The sequence below is a fragment of the Nerophis ophidion genome, linkage group LG08, assembly GCF_033978795.1.
Source record: "Nerophis ophidion isolate RoL-2023_Sa linkage group LG08, RoL_Noph_v1.0, whole genome shotgun sequence".
Lineage (NCBI taxonomy): Eukaryota > Metazoa > Chordata > Actinopteri > Syngnathiformes > Syngnathidae > Nerophis > Nerophis ophidion.
The window spans coordinates 8,892,231-8,912,572 of NC_084618.1; the positions used below are offsets into that span (position 1 = coordinate 8,892,231).

A 20,342-nucleotide genomic window follows, 5' to 3' on the forward strand; every position below is an offset into this window, starting at 1 on the left:
ATACTGTACTGGGGCACACCTGGGCGTTATAGACCTAATACTGTACTGGGGCACACCTGGGGCGTCACTAGACCTAATACTGTACTGGGGCACACCAGGGGCGTCACTAGACCTAATACTGTACTGGGGAACACCTGGGGCGTCACTAGCCCTAATACTGTACTGGGGCACACCTGGGGCGTCACTAGACCTAATACTGTACTGGGGCACACCTGGGGCATCACTAGACCTAATACTGTACTGGGGCACACCTGGGGCGTCACTAGACCTAATACTGTACTGGGGCACACCTGGGGCGTCACTAGACCTAATACTGTACTGGGGCACACCTGGGGCGTTATAGACCTAATACTGTACTGGGGCACACCTGGGGCGTCACTAGACCTAATACTGTACTGGGGCACACCTGGGGCGTCACTAGACCTAATACTGTACTGGGGCACACCAGGGGCGTCACTAGACCTAATACTGTACTGGGGAACACCTGGGGCGTCACTAGCCCTAATACTGTACTGGGGCACACCTGGGGCGTCACTAGACCTAATACTGTACTGGGGCACACCAGGGGCGTCACTAGACCTAATACTGTACTGGGGCACACCTGGGGCGTCACTAGACCTAATACGGTACTGGGGCACACCTGGGGTGTCACTCGACCTAATACTGTACTGGGGCACACCTGGGGCGTCACTAGACCTAATACTGTACTGGGGCACACCTGGGGCGTCACTAGACCTAATACTGTACTGGGGCACACCTGGGGCGTCACTAGACCTAATACTGTACTGGGGCACACCTGAGGCGTCACTAGACCTAATACTGTACTGGGGCACACCTGGGGCGTCACTAGACCTAATACTGTACTGGGGCACACCTGGGGCGTCACTAGACCTAATACTGTACTGGGGCACACCTGAGGCGTCACTAGACCTAATACTGTACTGGGGCACACCTGGGGCGTCACTAGACCTAATACTGTACTGGGGCACACCTGGGGCGTCACTAGACCTAATACTGTACTGGGGAACACCTGGGGCGTCACTAGCCCTAATACTGTACTGGGGCACACCTGGGGCGTCACTAGACCTAATACTGTACTGGGGCACACCAGGGGCGTCACTCGACCTAATACTGTACTGGGGCACACCTGGGGCGTCACTAGACCTAATACTGTACTGGGGCACACCTGGGGCGTCACTAGAACTAATACTGTACTGGGGCACACCTGGGGCGTCACTAGACCTAATACTGTACTGGGGCACACCTGGGGCGTCACTAGACCTAATACTGTACTGGGGCACACCTGGGGCGTCACTAGACCTAATACTGTACTGGGGCACACCTGGGGCGTCACTAGACCTAATACTGTACTGGGGCACACCTGGGGCGTCACTAGACCTAATACTGTACTGGGGCACACCTGAGGCGTCACTAGACCTAATACTGTACTGGGGCACACCTGGGGCGTCACTAGACCTAATACTGTACTGGGGCACACCTGGTGCGTCACTAGACCTAATACTGTACTGGGGCACACCTGGGGCGTTATAGACCTAATACTGTACTGGGGCACACCTGGGGCGTCACTAGACCTAATACTGTACTGGGGCACACCTGGGGCGTCACTAGACCTAATACTGTACTGGGGCACACCTGGGGCGTCACTAGACCTAATACTGTACTGGGGCACACCTGGGGCGTCACTAGACCTAATACTGTACTGGGGCACACCAGGGGCGTCACTAGACCTAATACTGTACTGGGGCACACCTGGGGCGTCACTAGACCTAATACTGTACTGGGGCACACCTGGGCGTTATAGACCTAATACTGTACTGGGGCACACCTGGGGCGTCACTAGACCTAATACTGTACTGGGGCACACCAGGGGCGTCACTAGACCTAATACTGTACTGGGGAACACCTGGGTGGTCACTAGCCCTAATACTGTACTGGGGCACACCTGGGGCGTCACTAGACCTAATACTGTACTGGGGCACACCTGGGGCATCACTAGACCTAATACTGTACTGGGGCACACCTGGGGCGTCACTAGACCTAATACTGTACTGGGGCACACCTGGGGCGTCACTAGACCTAATACTGTACTGGGGCACACCTGGGGCGTTATAGACCTAATACTGTACTGGGGCACACCTGGGGCGTCACTAGACCTAATACTGTACTGGGGCACACCTGAGGCGTCACTAGACCTAATACTGTACTGGGGCACACCTGGGGCGTCACTAGACCTAATACTGTACTGGGGCACACCTGGTGCGTCACTAGACCTAATACTGTACTGGGGCACACCTGGGGCGTTATAGACCTAATACTGTACTGGGGCACACCTGGGGCGTCACTAGACCTAATACTGTACTGGGGCACACCTGGGGCGTCACTAGACCTAATACTGTACTGGGGCACACCTGGGGCGTCACTAGACCTAATACTGTACTGGGGCACACCTGGGGCGTCACTAGACCTAATACTGTACTGGGGCACACCAGGGGCGTCACTAGACCTAATACTGTACTGGGGCACACCTGGGGCGTCACTAGACCTAATACTGTACTGGGGCACACCTGGGGCGTCACTAGACCTAATACTGTACTGGGGCACACCTGGGCGTTATAGACCTAATACTGTACTGGGGCACACCTGGGGCGTCACTAGACCTAATACTGTACTGGGGCACACCAGGGGCGTCACTAGACCTAATACTGTACTGGGGAACACCTGGGTGGTCACTAGCCCTAATACTGTACTGGGGCACACCTGGGGCGTCACTAGACCTAATACTGTACTGGGGCACACCTGGGGCATCACTAGACCTAATACTGTACTGGGGCACACCTGGGGCGTCACTAGACCTAATACTGTACTGGGGCACACCTGGGGCGTCACTAGACCTAATACTGTACTGGGGCACACCTGGGGCGTTATAGACCTAATACTGTACTGGGGCACACCTGGGGCGTCACTAGACCTAATACTGTACTGGGGCACACCTGGGGCGTCACTAGACCTAATACTGTACTGGGGCACACCAGGGGCGTCACTAGACCTAATACTGTACTGGGGAACACCTGGGGCGTCACTAGCCCTAATACTGTACTGGGGCACACCTGGGGCGTCACTAGACCTAATACTGTACTGGGGCACACCAGGGGCGTCACTAGACCTAATACTGTACTGGGGCACACCTGGGGCGTCACTAGACCTAATACGGTACTGGGGCACACCTGGGGTGTCACTCGACCTAATACTGTACTGGGGCACACCTGGGGCGTCACTAGACCTAATACTGTACTGGGGCACACCTGGGGCGTCACTAGACCTAATACTGTACTGGGGCACACCTGGGGCGTCACTAGACCTAATACTGTACTGGGGCACACCTGAGGCGTCACTAGACCTAATACTGTACTGGGGCACACCTGGGGCGTCACTAGACCTAATACTGTACTGGGGCACACCTGGGGCGTCACTAGACCTAATACTGTACTGGGGCACACCTGAGGCGTCACTAGACCTAATACTGTACTGGGGCACACCTGGGGCGTCACTAGACCTAATACTGTACTGGGGCACACCTGGGGCGTCACTAGACCTAATACTGTACTGGGGAACACCTGGGGCGTCACTAGCCCTAATACTGTACTGGGGCACACCTGGGGCGTCACTAGACCTAATACTGTACTGGGGCACACCAGGGGCGTCACTCGACCTAATACTGTACTGGGGCACACCTGGGGCGTCACTAGACCTAATACTGTACTGGGGCACACCTGGGGCGTCACTAGAACTAATACTGTACTGGGGCACACCTGGGGCGTCACTAGACCTAATACTGTACTGGGGCACACCTGGGGCGTCACTAGACCTAATACTGTACTGGGGCACACCTGGGGCGTCACTAGACCTAATACTGTACTGGGGCACACCTGGGGCGTCACTAGACCTAATACTGTACTGGGGCACACCTGGGGCGTCACTAGACCTAATACTGTACTGGGGCACACCTGAGGCGTCACTAGACCTAATACTGTACTGGGGCACACCTGGGGCGTCACTAGACCTAATACTGTACTGGGGCACACCTGGTGCGTCACTAGACCTAATACTGTACTGGGGCACACCTGGGGCGTTATAGACCTAATACTGTACTGGGGCACACCTGGGGCGTCACTAGACCTAATACTGTACTGGGGCACACCTGGGGCGTCACTAGACCTAATACTGTACTGGGGCACACCTGGGGCGTCACTAGACCTAATACTGTACTGGGGCACACCTGGGGCGTCACTAGACCTAATACTGTACTGGGGCACACCAGGGGCGTCACTAGACCTAATACTGTACTGGGGCACACCTGGGGCGTCACTAGACCTAATACTGTACTGGGGCACACCTGGGGCGTCACTAGACCTAATACTGTACTGGGGCACACCTGGGGCATCACTAGACCTAATACTGTACTGGGGCACACCTGAGGCGTCACTAGACCTAATACTGTACTGGGGCACACCTGGGGCGTCACTAGAACTAATACTGTACTGGGGCACACCTGGGGCGTCACTAGACCTAATACTGTACTGGGGCACACCTGGGGCGTCACTAGACCTAATACTGTACTGGGGCACACCTGGGGCGTCACTAGACCTAATACTGTACTGGGGCACACCTGGGGCGTCACTAGACCTAATACTGTACTGGGGCACACCTGGGGCGTCACTAGACCTAATACTGTACTGGGGCACACCTGAGGCGTCACTAGACCTAATACTGTACTGGGGCACACCTGGGGCGTCACTAGACCTAATACTGTACTGGGGCACACCTGGTGCGTCACTAGACCTAATACTGTACTGGGGCACACCTGGGGCGTTATAGACCTAATACTGTACTGGGGCACACCTGGGGCGTCACTAGACCTAATACTGTACTGGGGCACACCTGGGGCGTCACTAGACCTAATACTGTACTGGGGCACACCTGGGGCGTCACTAGACCTAATACTGTACTGGGGCACACCTGGGGCGTCACTAGACCTAATACTGTACTGGGGCACACCAGGGGCGTCACTAGACCTAATACTGTACTGGGGCACACCTGGGGCGTCACTAGACCTAATACTGTACTGGGGCACACCTGGGGCGTCACTAGACCTAATACTGTACTGGGGCACACCTGGGGCATCACTAGACCTAATACTGTACTGGGGCACACCTGAGGCGTCACTAGACCTAATACTGTACTGGGGCACACCTGGGGCGTCACTAGACCTAATACTGTACTGGGGCACACCTGGGGCACAAATAATTCATGTGAGCGTGTGTTGTATGGATCTTTGATGAACCACCTGAAATTAACTCATCCATTTGACCTACTTGTGCACTTTTTTAATCCAGACTTCTAAACTGCTACTGGTAAAAGTAAAAAGGAAGAGCAATGAATCTTTTTGAAATATATATTGCAGTAATCATCTGCACATTTAACATCTACAAAAGTAAAACAATAAATAAAGCAGCCCTACATCTCTGGGTTCTTTTATCTTATTTCATTTCCATTTATGGCAATGTGGCTAATCTTATTTCAGATACACAAAACTATCAAATATACACAAAACAATAAAGCCACAGTAGTAGAATAAATGAACAACTGTTGTGTGTCTGTTCAGGGAATCATTTTCTGAGAAGTAAACTGTAACGTCTCCTTTTCATTTTTGCAAAGTGGTCAATCACTCTGGACAGACATGGAAATATTACAGTAACTGTTATACAGTTGACCAGTGGTTCCCAACTGCTGGCTCCTCACATAAAAGTGGATTGTGTGTCATTTTCAGTCACATGTGTGCGTGGGAAAAAAAAATGTTTAGGGAGAAAAAAATCAAATTGTGGCAACAAAACCAGATATTTTTAGCCATTTTTCTAGTGACTATTAGTGAGTATTTTAGCAAAAGGCAAAGCGACTAACAAGTTGGAGGAGGACTCAGGACAGACATGGAAATATATTTTTTTAAAATCTAAATGGGGCGACATCCCACTGGGGTGAGTTTTCCTTGCCCCAGTCCTCCTCTCCAAGGTTCTCATTGTCATCATTGTCACCGACGTCCCACTGGGTCATTATTGTCACCGATGTCCCACTGGGTGTGAGTTTTCCTTGCCCTTATGTGGGCCTACTGAGGATGTCGTAGTGGTTTGTGCAGCCCTTTGAGACACTAGTGATTTAGGGCTATATAAGTAAACATTGATTGATTGATTGATTGATGTGAGATCTACCGAGGATGTCGTTGTGGTTTGTTTTGTGGTTTGTGCAGCCCTTTGAGACACTATAAATAAACATTGTTTGATACATATATATATAGAAAACCCAGTTTTTCCAGGCAAAAACACACAAACATGCAATGGTTTACACCCCCCCCCCCCCCCCCCCCCAAATGTCAAAGTGGCATTTTAGATGTGAAATATTTGGAGCCTTAAATAGGTCAATAATTCATAACAATATTGATTTTGATTTATTATTATATTTTATACAATTACAGTAAAACAATAACATCCTACTAAAATGACAGGGATCCAGAAGGGCCCCACTCATTACAAATAAGTCATGCATTTTGCTTTGTTTTTATTTTCAACAGTTAGCTCTCTAGATCAACTTCAGATTTATCCCTCAATGTTTTATTTTTTTCAAATGTGTCTTTTTTATACCTTTTTTGTCCAAGAAAATGTTATTTTTAATATGTAAAACACACCAAATATGCTATATTCTCCCCAAACTATATTTCAAATAATAATATTTGATAGTAAGAAATTGGGAGTCTTCTAGAGCTGAATAATTCATAACAACATTGATTTTGATTCATTATTATTTTTTGAGGAATGACAGTTTTAAAGAGAAAAAGATCAACCTGCATGGCAGCTTTTTGTTATTAGAGTCGACATTGGAACTTTTTCTCTTGTCACATTTCACCTGTTTGCTCTTTTATTCCACGTTTGTATGTTTTTTTTCTATAAATATTACTTTTTAAATGCGCCGAGTGACACTATGTTTGATTTAAGCTCTGACAAGTGTGTTGAAAGTGTGTGAGAAGAGACTGGAACATTCTCACATGACAACAACATCAACACGCTTTCCACACACTGCTGCCTTTACGGACGCTCGTACAGCCGGTGCTTCACCAAAAAAACACAGTTCATAATTTGTGACACTTCGAATATTTTAGTTGAAAAATCTACAAATTATGATAATATTAATGGGTGTTTTAATGTGTGGAGCGAACAAGATTTAAATGAAACGACATATTTTAGAATGATCACGATCGAGAAGAAAAAAACTGTCCGTGAATGCATCATCCATGTTCCCACAATGCACCACGCTTCGTCAGCTACTACTCTCCACTTTACTAATCTCTTCTCTCCGCTAACAAATCTTAACTAACCGCAGATATTGTCCACTTTTAGAAGCGTTTACAGGAGACGTCATGTCAGAAGCGCTGTTTACTTTTTATAGCGCACAGGCGGCTGTCTTTTGGACCCAAATGGAAAGTAAACTTTTCTCGGTAAGGAAGCGGCTCAGCTAAACTAAGCCAGTGACGTCATGCTAGCTATACACGTTTTAACGTCTGGGACCAATTTGGAGGTGAATGACTATTTATTTACTCTTTATGTCTTTTGTGCTGATCCATCCTGGCATGCTTGACAACGTTTGAATATCAGAGAGATTTACTTCCCAAGAGCTCTCACAGGAAGTAGACAAAACCCTGCACTGACTCTTGTTACTGTATGCAAATGAGTATGCAAATGAATATGCAAATGAGGTGTCTGTTGTTTAGATTTAGATCAGGGGTGTCAAACATGCGGCCCGCGAGACGTTATTTTGAGGCCTGCACTTTGATATGACAATTTAATGTTGGTGCGGCCCGCAAGTTTAATATGAACTGCGCTTGACAGCGTCATACTTGTCAACGCACCCAATTTTCCCAGGAGACCCTTGAATTTCAGGCCATCCATTCTCTCGAATTCCTGTAGGCTTTTACCCAATCAACAATATTTCGGGGCGTGCCATAATGGCACTGCCTTTAGCGCCCTCCACGTCCTGTACAAACAGCGTGCAAGCCCAGTTATATGTTGCATCTGGCCATTTGATTCGCACGTGTGATATTGCAAGACATATTTGATCAACAGCTACACAGGTCACACTGAGGGTGGCCGTAAAAAAATCCTTTAGCACTGTTACAAATATGCGCCACACTCTGAACCCACACCAAACAAGAATGACAAGAATGGGGACGGCGTGGCGCAGTGGAAGAGTGGCCGTGCGCAACCCGAGGGTCCCTGGTTCAAATCCCACCTAGTACCAACCTCGTCACGTCCGTTGTGTCCTGAGCAAGACACTTCACCCTTGCTCCTGGTGGGTGCTGGTTGGCGCCTTGCATGGCAGCTCCCTCCATCAGTGTGTGAATGTGTGTGTGAATGGGTAAATGTGGAAGTAGTGTCAAAGCGCTTTCAATCAATCAATCAATCAATGTTTATTTATATAGCCCCAAATCACAAATGTCTCAAAGGACTGCACAAATCATTACGACTACAACATCCTCGGAAGAACCCACAAAAGGGCAAGGAAAACTCACACCCTGTGGGCAGGGAGAATTCACATCCAGTGGGACGCCAGTGACAATGCTGACTATGAGAAACCTTGGAGAGGACCTCAGATGTGGGCAACCCCCCGCTCTAGGGGACCGAAAGCAATGGATGTCGAGCGGGTCCAACATGATACTGTGAAAGTTCAATCCATAGTGGCTCCAACACAGCCGCGAGAGTTCAGTTCAAAGCGGATCCAAGACAGCAGCGAGAGTCCCGTCCACAGGAAACCATCTCAAGCGGAGCCAGATCAGCAGCGTAGAGATGTCCCCAACCGATACACAGGCGAGCGGTCCATCCTGGGTCCCGACGAGCGGTCCATCCTGGGTCTCGACTCTGGACAGCTAGTACTTCATCCATGGTCATCGGACCGGACCCCCTCCACAAGGGAGGGGGGGACATAGGAGAAAAAAGAAAAGAAGCGGCAGATCAACTGGTCTAAAAAGGAGGTCTATATAAAGGCTAGAGTATACAGATGACTTTTAAGGTGAGACTTAAATGCTAGTTAGCTTTGAGTACCTTGAAGGTAGAAAAGCGCTATACAAGTACAACCCATTTATCATTTATTTACAAACACATTTTGCCAGAACATCCGCACCGTAACACAACTTAAACACAACAGAACAAATACCCAAAATCCTATGCAGCCCTAACTCTTTGGGGCTACAATATACACCCCCCTACTTGTGTCGGTTGAGGTGGTGTATATAAAAGCCCGGGAGAGTTAGGGCTGCAAGGTGTTCTGGGTATTTGGTCTGTTGTGTTTAAGTTGTGTTACAGTGTGGATGTTCTCCCGAAATGTGTTTTTCATTATTGTTTGGTGTGGGTTCATAGTGTGGCGCATATTTATAACAGTTTTAAATACGTTTATACTGCCACCCTCAGTGTGACCTGTATGGCTGTTGATCAAGTATGCCTTGCAGTTACTTACGTGGATCTGCACAAGCCTCGTACAACATGTTACAAAGCCGGCACGCTGGTTGTGTGATGTAAAAGCGGATGCGATGACATGTTGTAGAGCAGTAGTTCTCAAATGGGGTATGCGTACCCCTGGGGTACTTGAAGGTATGCCAAGGGGTAAGTGAGATTTTTTTTTTAATATTCTAAAAATAGCAGCGATTCAAAAATCCTTTATAAACATATTTATTGAATAATACGTCAACAAAATATGAATGTAAGTTCATAAACTGTGAAAGAAAAAATAATGCAACAATCCGATATTCAGTGTTAACAGCTAGACTTTTTATGGACATGTTCCATAAATAATGATGTTAAAGATTTATTTTTTTGTGAAGAAATGTTTAGAATGAAGTTGATGAATCCAGATGGATCTCTATTACAATCCCCAAAGAGAGCACTTTAAGTTGATGATTACTTCTGTGTAGAAATCTTTATTCATAATTAAATCACTTGTTTATTTTTCAACAAGTTTTTTAGTTATTTTTATGTCTTTTTTTCCAAATAGTTCAAGAAAGACCACTAAAAATGAGTAATATTTTGCACTGTTATACAGTTTAATAAATCAGAAACTGATGACATAGTGCTGTATTTTACTTCTCTATCTCTTTTTTTCAACCAAAAATGCTTTGCTCTGATTAGGGGGTACTTGAATCAAAAAAATGTTCATTCACATCACTGAAAAAAGGTTGGGAACCACTGTTGTAGAGGACCTTAAAGGGGAACATTGTCACAATTTCAAAAGGGTTAAAAACAATAAAAATCAGTTCCCAGTGGCTTGTTCTATTTTTTGAATTTTTTTTCAAAATGTTACCGGTCTCGGAATATCCCTAAATAAAGCTTTAAAGTGCCTTATTTTCGCTCTCTGCGAAGACACTGGCCATTTCCCTGTGACGTCATACAGTGCTGCCAATGTAAACAAACAATGGGAATACCACAGCAAGATATAGTGACATTAGCTCGGATTCAAACTCGGATTTCAGCGACTTAAGCGATTCAACAGATTACGCATGTTTTGAAACCGATGGTTGGAGTATGAAAGTATTGAAGAAGAAACTGAAGCTATTGAGCGAATTCATAGTCATAGCATGGCCGAATAGCTGCGTTAGCATCGCTGGTAAAATGTGCGGACCAAACGATCAGGACTTTCGTATCTTTTGACATGGGAGCAACTTAAATCCGTCGATTGGTGTTTTTTTCGCATTAAATGTGGGTGGAAGGAAACGTAATATAGTTGCAAATGCATCTGCAGGTTATCCATACATCTCTGTGCCATGTCTGCTTTAGCACCGCCGGTAAATAGCATGTTAGCATCGATTAGCGTAGCATGTTAGCATCGATTAGCTGGCAGTCAACATCAACAAAACTCACCTTTGTGATTTCGTTGACTATCGTTGCAAATGCATTTGCAGGTTATCCATACATCTCTGTGCCATGTCTGTCTTAGCATCGCCGGTAAATAGCATGTTAGCATCGATTAGCTGGCAGTCAACATCAACAAAACTCACCTTTGTGATTTTGTTGACTATCGTTGCAAATGCATTTGCAGGTTATCCATACATCTCTGTGCCATGTCTGTCTTAGCACCGCCGGTAAAATGTGGAGACACTCCGGCACATTCAATGGGGGTCTGGCGGAAGATTTCTTGCCAGTGGTGCAACTTGAATCCCTCCCTGTTAGTGTTGTTACACCCTCCGACAACACACCGACGAGGCATGATGTCTCTAAGGTTCCAAAAAATAGTCAAAAAAACGGAAAATAACAGAGCTGTGACCCGGTGTTTGTAATGTGTTGAAAATGAAAATGGTGGGTGTGTTACCTCGGCGACGTCACATTCTGACGTCATCGCCTCTAGCGCGATACACAGAAAGGCGTTTAATTTGCCAAAATTCACCCATTTAGAGTTCGGAAATCGGTTTAAAAAAATAAATGGTCTTTTTTCTGCACCATCAAGGTATATATTGACGCTTACATAGGTCTGCTGATAATGTTCCCCTTTAAAGGCAGTGCAGTCACGGCAGCCCTTAATAATGTCGGCCAGGTGAAAATTGGGACAAATTGGGGAGAATGGTTGCACCGGTAGATTGTCGGGAGGTGCACTGAAATTCAGGAGTCTCCCGGAAAAATGGTGTGGGTTGGCAAGTATGTTGCGAGAAAGCCATTCATAGAAGGTGAATTCATTAAAAAGTTAGATTGTTTAAGAAATCTTTTCTTGAGACCCAGCCTCACCCAGTATCTGCATCCAGTGGCCCCCTGGTACATTGAGTTTGAGACCCCTGATTTAGAGTATTCTTATCATGATTGATTCATGTCATGTTGACACGGGGGAAGTTGTGAAGTATAAACTGCTTTCAGGGCTGAGATCAAAGCAACATGTGACCCAGATGATGACTTAGTTAAAAAAAAACAACAACAGGCAGTTTCCACATGATGGAACATGTTTGAATAGGCACAATACTTGCTAGCTGCATGAAGAGAGGAAGAACTGGACCTTTTAATACCATTTGTCATTGCCAAGGAGGACATTAGTCAAAGCTCAAGTTTTTCTTTCTGATTCTTGCAGCACGCCTTGCGGGATTAGGAATCTCCAGGGGTGCCATGTTGGCGACACAGATAACAGACGCGGCACAGGAGGCCAAACATGTCACAAAGGTAATGTTTCTGTGCCATCTTCTGTTTGTTGCTGACAAGCGTTCACTTAGTAGAGACCTGGGGCCGTATTTATCAAGCGTCTTAGAGTGCCATTTTACACTCAAGTCCTGAGAATTTGCGAAATTTAGTCCTACTCTCAAACCTAAGAATAAAAGCTATGTTTTAACTTTCTTAAGTCTAAGAATCACTCCTACTCTCCATGATATTTAAGAGACCTTCAGAGGTGTCCTAAGTGGTTAGGAGTTGCCAGCGGGGGATGGCACTGAGGCGAGAGGGACGTGCACGAACCTTTCAGGGAGCGGAAGGATATTTATATTTATATTTATAAAAATATTCAACAATATAAAACATATCAAAAATAGTTAAAATATTCCACAACTACAAAAATTCAGTTGGAAAATTTGAATGGACTGTTTTTGTATCGTGAGGCTTTTCAATCTAAGGTTGAATACTGACATAAATTGATTTGAAATATTTATTTCAAACCTGCACAGTACAACTAAACACAGTTTTTGTTTTTTTTACATGTTGGCAAAGATATTTATGCAAGGCTTGAAAAGGGGTTGGATGAAGCAGCTGCTTGTAATAGCCCAACCCCTCTCACTCATTCCACATTTGACATAAACAATATAATACAAAAACAATACTCTATAAACAAAACAAGAAAATCTCCAGTACACTAACAATACCATGAGACAACACAAGACGACAAAACACACACACACAGACACACACACACACACGGGCCCAAACACTCCCCGACCATACACCTCTCTTCCATCACTCTCTTTCCTCATCGTACTTCTTCAGTACTTCTTTTTTAAACAGTGTTTTAAATTGAATCATGCTAGAACACGTTTTTAACTCGTCCCCTAAGTTGTTCCACAGACTGACTCCACGCACTGAAATGCACATTGATTTTAAAGTGGTTCTGAATTTAGGCAAATATAATTTGTTGTTTCCTCTTAAACTGTAACTATGGTGATCATCTCTGTCATGGAATAGGTTCTGTATATTGGATGGTAGAGAGTTTTGGGATGCCCTAAACATCATTTGAGCAGTTTTCTAGGCACTGACATTTTGAGAGTTAAACGCCCATGTTAAGTGTGTTAAGTGCACCAATAAAGTGCACCTACTGTATATAAGTGTGTAAAATAAGTGTAAATATATAAGTGTGTACAATAAGAGCATTAATCAAGTGCACAAGTTATGTGTAAATACATAAGTGTGTGAAATAAGTCCACCAACAAAGTGCACAAGTTATGTGTAAATACATAAGTGTGTGAAATAAGTCCACCAACAAAGTGCACAAGTTATGTGCACTTGTATAATTGTGTAAAATAAGTGCACCAATAAAGTGCACAGGTTAAAGTGCACAATTATAACTGTGTGCAATAAGTGCATTAATAAATTGCAGAAGTCATGTACACATATATATGTATGTAAAATAAGTGCACAAGTTGTGTGCTCATATATAAGTGTGTAAAATAGGTGCACAAGTTGTGTGCTCATATATAAGTGTGTAAAATAAGTGCACAAGTTGTGTGCTCATATATAAGTGTGTAAAATAAGTGCACAAGTTGTGTGCTCATATATAAGTGTGTAAAATAAGTGCACAAGTTGTGTGCTCATATATAAGTGTGTAATATAAGTGCACAAGTTGTGTGCTCATATATAAGTGTGTAAAATAAGTGCACAAGTTGTGTGCTCATATATAAGTGTGTAAAATAAGTGCACAAGTTGTGTGCTCATATATAAGTGTGTAAAATAAGTGCACAAGTTGTGTGCTCATATATAAGTGTGTAAAATAAGTGCACAAGTTGTGTGCTCATATATAAGTGTGTAAAATAAGTGCACAAGTTGTGTGCTCATATATAAGTGTGTAAAATAAGTGCACAAGTTGTGTGCTCATATATAAGTGTGTAAAATAAGTGCACAAGTTGTGTGCTCATATATAAGTGTGTAAAAAAGATGCACAAGTTGTGTGCTCATATATAAGTGTGTAAAATAGATGCACAAGTTGTGTGCTCATATATAAGTGTGTAAAATAAGTGCACAAGTTGTGTGCTCATATATAAGTGTGTAAAATAAGTGCACGAGTTGTGTGCTCATATATAAGTGTGTAAAATAAATGCACAAGTTGTGTGCTCATATATAAGTGTGTAAAATAAGTGCACACGTTGTGTGCTCATATATAAGTGTGTAAAATAAGTGCACAAGTTGTGTGCTCATATATAAGTGTGTAAAATAAGTGCACGAGTTATGTGCTAATATATAAGTGTGTAAAATAAGTGCACAAGTTGTGTGCTCATATATAAGTGTGTAAAATAGATGCACAAGTTGTGTGCTCATATATAAGTGTGTAAAATTGGTGCACACGTGTGCTCACATATGAGCGACAAGTAAGTGCAAAAGTTGTGTGTTCATATAGGAGTGCAACATTAGTGCACAAGTTCTGCGCTCACAGCTAAGTATGTAAAGAAAGTGCACAAATGAGTGCTAAAACTCTTCGCTTGGAGATTTTTAGGATAATTTAGGAGCTCTTTGAGAGGATTCTCAGAATCTTTCATTTTGTTTTGTTTTATTTTGTAGTTTATTGTCGAAATATACACTCCTATTGTCCACTTAAATATTTCTAAGATATTTCTTTATTCTTAGACATGGGATTCCCTTCTGTGATTGGTCATTTCTATGAACACAGAAATGACGTCACCTTAAATTCCGTTTACGGCACATAGTAATGTCTTAATTCTGCTCTGAGTGTGACACTTAAGATTCAGTCCTACACTTCGCTGAAAGTGTGAGTTAGACGCTTGATAACTAACTTTTAAGTGCAGCTCTCAGCAAAGAATTTCTTTACTCATAAGTCAACTCTTAGCAGACTTCTTAGTAGTAATTCTAAGAAGCTTGATAAATACGGCCCCTGGTCAATTGGAGTTGTTAGTTGATACTAGGGCTGGGCGATATATCGAATATACTGGATATATCGCGGTTTTGTCTCTGTGCGATATAGAAATGACTATACGGTGATATTGGAGTATACGTTCTCACGCAGTTGCTTTTTACACTACAGGCTCTCCTCACTCTTTCTTGTCTCTCCTTCTCACAGAGACATAAAACAAGCTCACCTTCTTACATAAGTCACATACTGTCGCGTGTGCAACGTCATACTCCCTCGCGGAGCAGACAGATAGCGGAATGGGTAACATTAGCTGTGATGCTTGCGGAGCGGTGAGAGTTGTAATACGAGAGAAAGAAGGTGCGAATCTGCTAACAAATGAAGGAAGAATTAATTCCCAAGAAAAACAGAACAGGGTCCATCGTCAGGCAGTGGTTTGGCTTCAAGCAGAAAGATGTTGAACAGACAACAGTAATATATCAAGTATGCGGAAAAAGTTTTACTACAAAAAGTAGCATTACTGCTAATTTGTAACATCATTTCAAAAGTCACCCCTAGAGTAGGGGTCGGCAACCTTTACCACTCAAAGAGCCATTTTGACCCGTGTCAAAAATAATAAAGAAAACTATGGAACACTCTTTTGAAATTTAAAATGAAATAACACAACGTACAAAGTTTTTTTTTGCTTTGTGCTGTGTATTAACCAGGGGTCTCAGACACGCGGCCCGCACCTTAATATGAAAATGTAATATTAGTGCGGCCCGCGAGTTTTATTTGAATGCCGCTTGACAACATCACATTTGCCAAGCATCTCAGTTTTTCCGGGAGACTACCGAGTTTCAGAGCAACTATTCTTTCGACTGTCTGCTGGTTTTCACCCAAACAACAATAATAAGGGCGTGCTATGATGACAATGCGTTTAGCACCCTCTACAACCGGAACAAACGGATTACCAGCCCATTCACATGTTGTATGAGGCTTCTGCAGACACACAGAAGCGACTGCAAGCCATACTTGCTCAACAGCCATACAGTTTACACTGAGGGGTTGTGATATAAACAACTTTAGTACTCTTACTAATATGCGCCACACTGTGAAACCACACCAAACAAGAATGACAAACACATTCCGGGAGAACATCCGCACTGTAACACAACATAAACACAACGTAACAAACACCCAGAATCCCATGCATCCCTAACTCTTCCGGGCTACATTATACACCCCCGCTCTCACTCAACCCCGCCAACCTCAAACGACGCACGGTGGGGGGGAAATCTGGTGCTAGAGGGGGTGTATAATGTAGCCCAGAAGAGTTAGGGATGCATGGGATTCTGGGTATTTGTTCTGTTGTGTTTATGTTGTGTTACAGTGCTGATGTTCTCCAGAATTGTGTTTGTCATTCTTGTTTGGTGTCAACATCTCGGCCGGTACTACCCAACAAAATGCCCAAGCAACCATTTCCACATCAACACCGTATGAAAAAAATTATCAACAACAGAAGGAGGTAACGTCCGCAGGAACCTACCACACAGTGAAGGACTACACTATTTGATTTCCTATTATGCAGCTCATTTTTATTTGACACTTATTGAAATATCTTGTGTGACATCATGCACCAAAGTGCACTTTATTTGTTTTAAACTATTCTAGTGGCGTTCTGTACAAAAAGTGCTTTTCAATTTAGTGTTGTTTTGATATGTCATTTTCGTGACATCATGCACAAAAGTGCACTATAGCTTGTTTTAAAATGTGTCTGACAATCTCGCACTTTCTGGTTTGAAATGACATGAATGTTTGTGCCACTGTTTAATAACTGTTCAATAAATACACTTTTGGTAAATTGACTTAGTTGGGATTTCCCTCTCTGCATGAAAGTTTAAAAGTAGCATATATGAATTCAATATGAAGAAGAATGTTTTAATATAGACACGTATCATCATCATACTGCTGTGATTATATGTATCAAGTGTTCATTCAAGGCTAAGGCAAAATATCCAGATATATACAGTATGCTGTATTGTCACATGGCCTAAAAATATTGAGATATTAATAAAAGGCCATGTCGCCCAGCCCTAGCTGATACTGATTATTAGTAGTTAGGTCTGGACGATATAGACGAAAAAGTATATCTCGATATGCTTTTACTAATAAAAAAAAAAAACATAAAATAGCGGAATAAAAAAGAAAGCCGTTGAAATGTAATGCGAAAAAAAGTTGCCATGCAGGCTGGTTTTTGTTTTTTCAAACTGTCATTGCTCCAAAAATAATAATGAATTTTAAAAATAAAATGGCGTCATAAACAATTTACCTTTTCATGGCTCCAAATACTTCAATCAATCAATCAATGTTTACTTATATAGCCCTAAATCACTAGTGTCTTAATGGGCTGCACAAACCACAACACAAACCACTACGACATCCTCGGAAGGCCCACATGAAGGCAATGAAAACTCACACCCAGTGGGACGTCGGTGACAATGATGACTATGAGAACCTTGGAGAGGAGGAAAGCAATGGATGTCGAGCGGGTCTAACATGATACTGTGAAAGTTCAATCCATAATGGATCCAACACAGTCGCGAGAGTCCAGTCCAAAGCTTCACATCACATCATTAAAAACGTATAAACAGATAGATCTGGAGTTGATCAATAGATTTACGTGTGAAAATAATGTAAAAGTTATTCTTCACATGTTGATGAGATAGTATCTTTTGGATCCCTAAAAGTTTGAGTTGGATATTAAAAAAAAAACTGTCATTGATAAAATTAGAAAAAGCAACGTTGTTATGCATCATTGACCTCGTTGGCTCCAATTATTTCACATCGAATAATTCACTTTGCGTATTTTGAAAACTTTCTTGAAAGATACTTCCGAAGCTGATATACTGTACAAGCATAGGAAAATGAATATTAGTATTGCTTTTAAAATGAAAAATATCAAAATAGCCCCCGCATGCTTTGACTGTGCCGCCCTCAGTGGAAACAGTTTGGACACCCTTGATTGAAGTAATGTTAAGAGAACAAGTCTATTCACTATTGTAGCACCTTTATTTGCTGTACCTGCAACACTTTGAGTCACATGTTGACATTCACAAAGGAGCTAACTGGGCTAAGCTGCATGCATTCTGTTGACTTGTTGGAATCTATAAAAAGCCACAAAGAAAAAGCCTGCTTTACCAGAGAATAAGACATTGGAAAAAAGTCTGTGATTGTCTTTTAGCCCCTTGTCGAGGAGAGGTACATCTCAAAAGTGGTGTATCAGTCACAAAATGATTCAAGTGAGAGCGTACATTTAAAAGTACATGTGTTCAGTTGTTGTTTTATTTGAATCGTGGTATCCAATAAGTATAGAGAGTCACGGAAATTCATAGGTATCATTTTTGCAACAATTTTGTGTGGATGTTCCATCTCAGCAGCTCTTGTCTGTCCTCTGCACACCACTGCATGATTCAATCTTCATCTTGTCCTTCTTTCCATGTCAGCTGACAGTCATGTGACAACTGTGTCATAAGGCCATCGACCCCAAATGTGTTGGCACTTTTCGCTGCACACTTTATTTCTTCTGCAAAGGCACAGATGTTTAACCACACACACACATATATATATATATATATATATATAAAATTATGTATATATGTATGTACGTATGTTAGATCAGAAAAAAACACAGAGGCTATTTCATCCCTACAAACCTGTTTCGCAGGTTTCCTTGCTCTTCAGGGGATTTCCTGATTACCTAACGTGAATTCCGCTCTACCCTTGTATTGAGCACCAATAACGAATATGGATACACCACAGAAACCTCATACATACATACAGTGGGGCAAAAATGTATTTAGTCAGCCAGTGATTGTGCAAATTCTCCCACTTAAAATGATGACAGAGGTCTGTAATTTTCATCATAGGTACACTTCAACTGTGAGAGACAGAATGTGGAAAAAAAATCCAGCAATTCACATTGTAGGAATTTTAAATAATTTATTTGCAAATTATGGTGGAAAATAAGTATTTGGTCAAGCATTCAAAGCTCTCACTGATGGAAGGAGGTTTTGGCTCCAAATCTCACGATACATGGCCCCATTCATTCTTTCCTTAACACGGATCAATCGTCCTGTCCCCTTAGCAGAAAAACAGCCCCAAAGCATGATGTTTCCACCCCCATGCTTCACAGTAGGTATGGTGTTCTTGGGATGCAACTCAGTATTCTTCTTCCTCCAAACACGACCAGTTGAGTTTATACCAAAAAGTTCTATTTTGGTTTCATCTGACCACATGACATTCTCCCAATCCTCTGCTGTATCATCCATGTGTCCATTTTGGTATAAACTCAACTGCTCGTGTTTGGAGGAAAAAGAATACTGAGTTGCATCCCAAGAACACCATACCTACTGTGAAGCATGGGGGTGGAAACATCTTGCTTTGGTGCTGTTTTTCTGCTAAGGGGACAGGACGATTGATCGGTGTTAAGGAAAGAATGAATGGGGCCGTGTATCGTGAGATTTGGAGCCAAAACCTCTTTTCATCTGTGAGAACTTTGAATGGTTGACCAAATACTTATTTTCCACCATAATTTACAAATAAATTCTTTAAAATTCCTACAATGTTAATTCCTGGATTTTTTTTCACATTCTGTCTCTCACAGTTGAAGTGTACCTATGATGAAAATTACAAACCTCTGTCATCATTTTAAATGGGAGAAATAAATACTTTTTTGCCCCATTATATGTATGTGTATATATGTATATGTATATATATGTATATGTGTATGTATATATATATATGAATAGAGATATATATATAGATGTATATGTGTGTATATATATATATATATATATATATATACATACATACATACATACATACATACATACATACATATATATATATATATATATATATATATATATATATATATATATATATAATATATGTGTGTGTGTGTGTATGTAGGGCTGGGCGATCTGGCCTTTTTTTAAGATCTCGATATTTTTAGGCCATATCGCGATACACGATATATATCTGGATATTTTGCCTTGGCCTTAAGTTAACACTTGATGCATATAATCACAGCAGTATGATGATTCTATGTGTCTACATTAAAACATTCTTCTTCATACTGCATTAATATATGCTTCTTTTAAACTTTCATGCAGAGAAAGAAATTAAAATTAAGTCACTTGACCAAA

General features: G+C 43.0%; 1 protein-coding gene across 4 annotated transcripts in view; it reads left to right on the top strand.

Annotated features, from left to right (window-relative positions):
* Positions 1 to 7,370: 7,370 nt before the first annotated feature.
* The window catches only part of plekhm1 (pleckstrin homology domain containing, family M (with RUN domain) member 1), a 37,649-nt gene continuing 24,677 nt past the window's right edge, over positions 7,371 to 20,342 (top strand). For 2 of the 4 annotated variants that reach the window (XM_061907623.1, XM_061907626.1), the window contains exons 1-2: positions 7,371 to 7,644; positions 12,166 to 12,254. In XM_061907623.1, coding sequence (XP_061763607.1) covers positions 12,201 to 12,254 — 54 coding nt within the window. In that variant the 5' untranslated portion in view covers positions 7,371 to 7,644; positions 12,166 to 12,200. Of the gene's footprint in view, positions 7,645 to 7,667; positions 9,133 to 12,165; positions 12,255 to 20,342 lie in introns of those variants that run through there. The other 2 variants (XM_061907624.1, XM_061907625.1) reach the window with 2 other exon arrangements.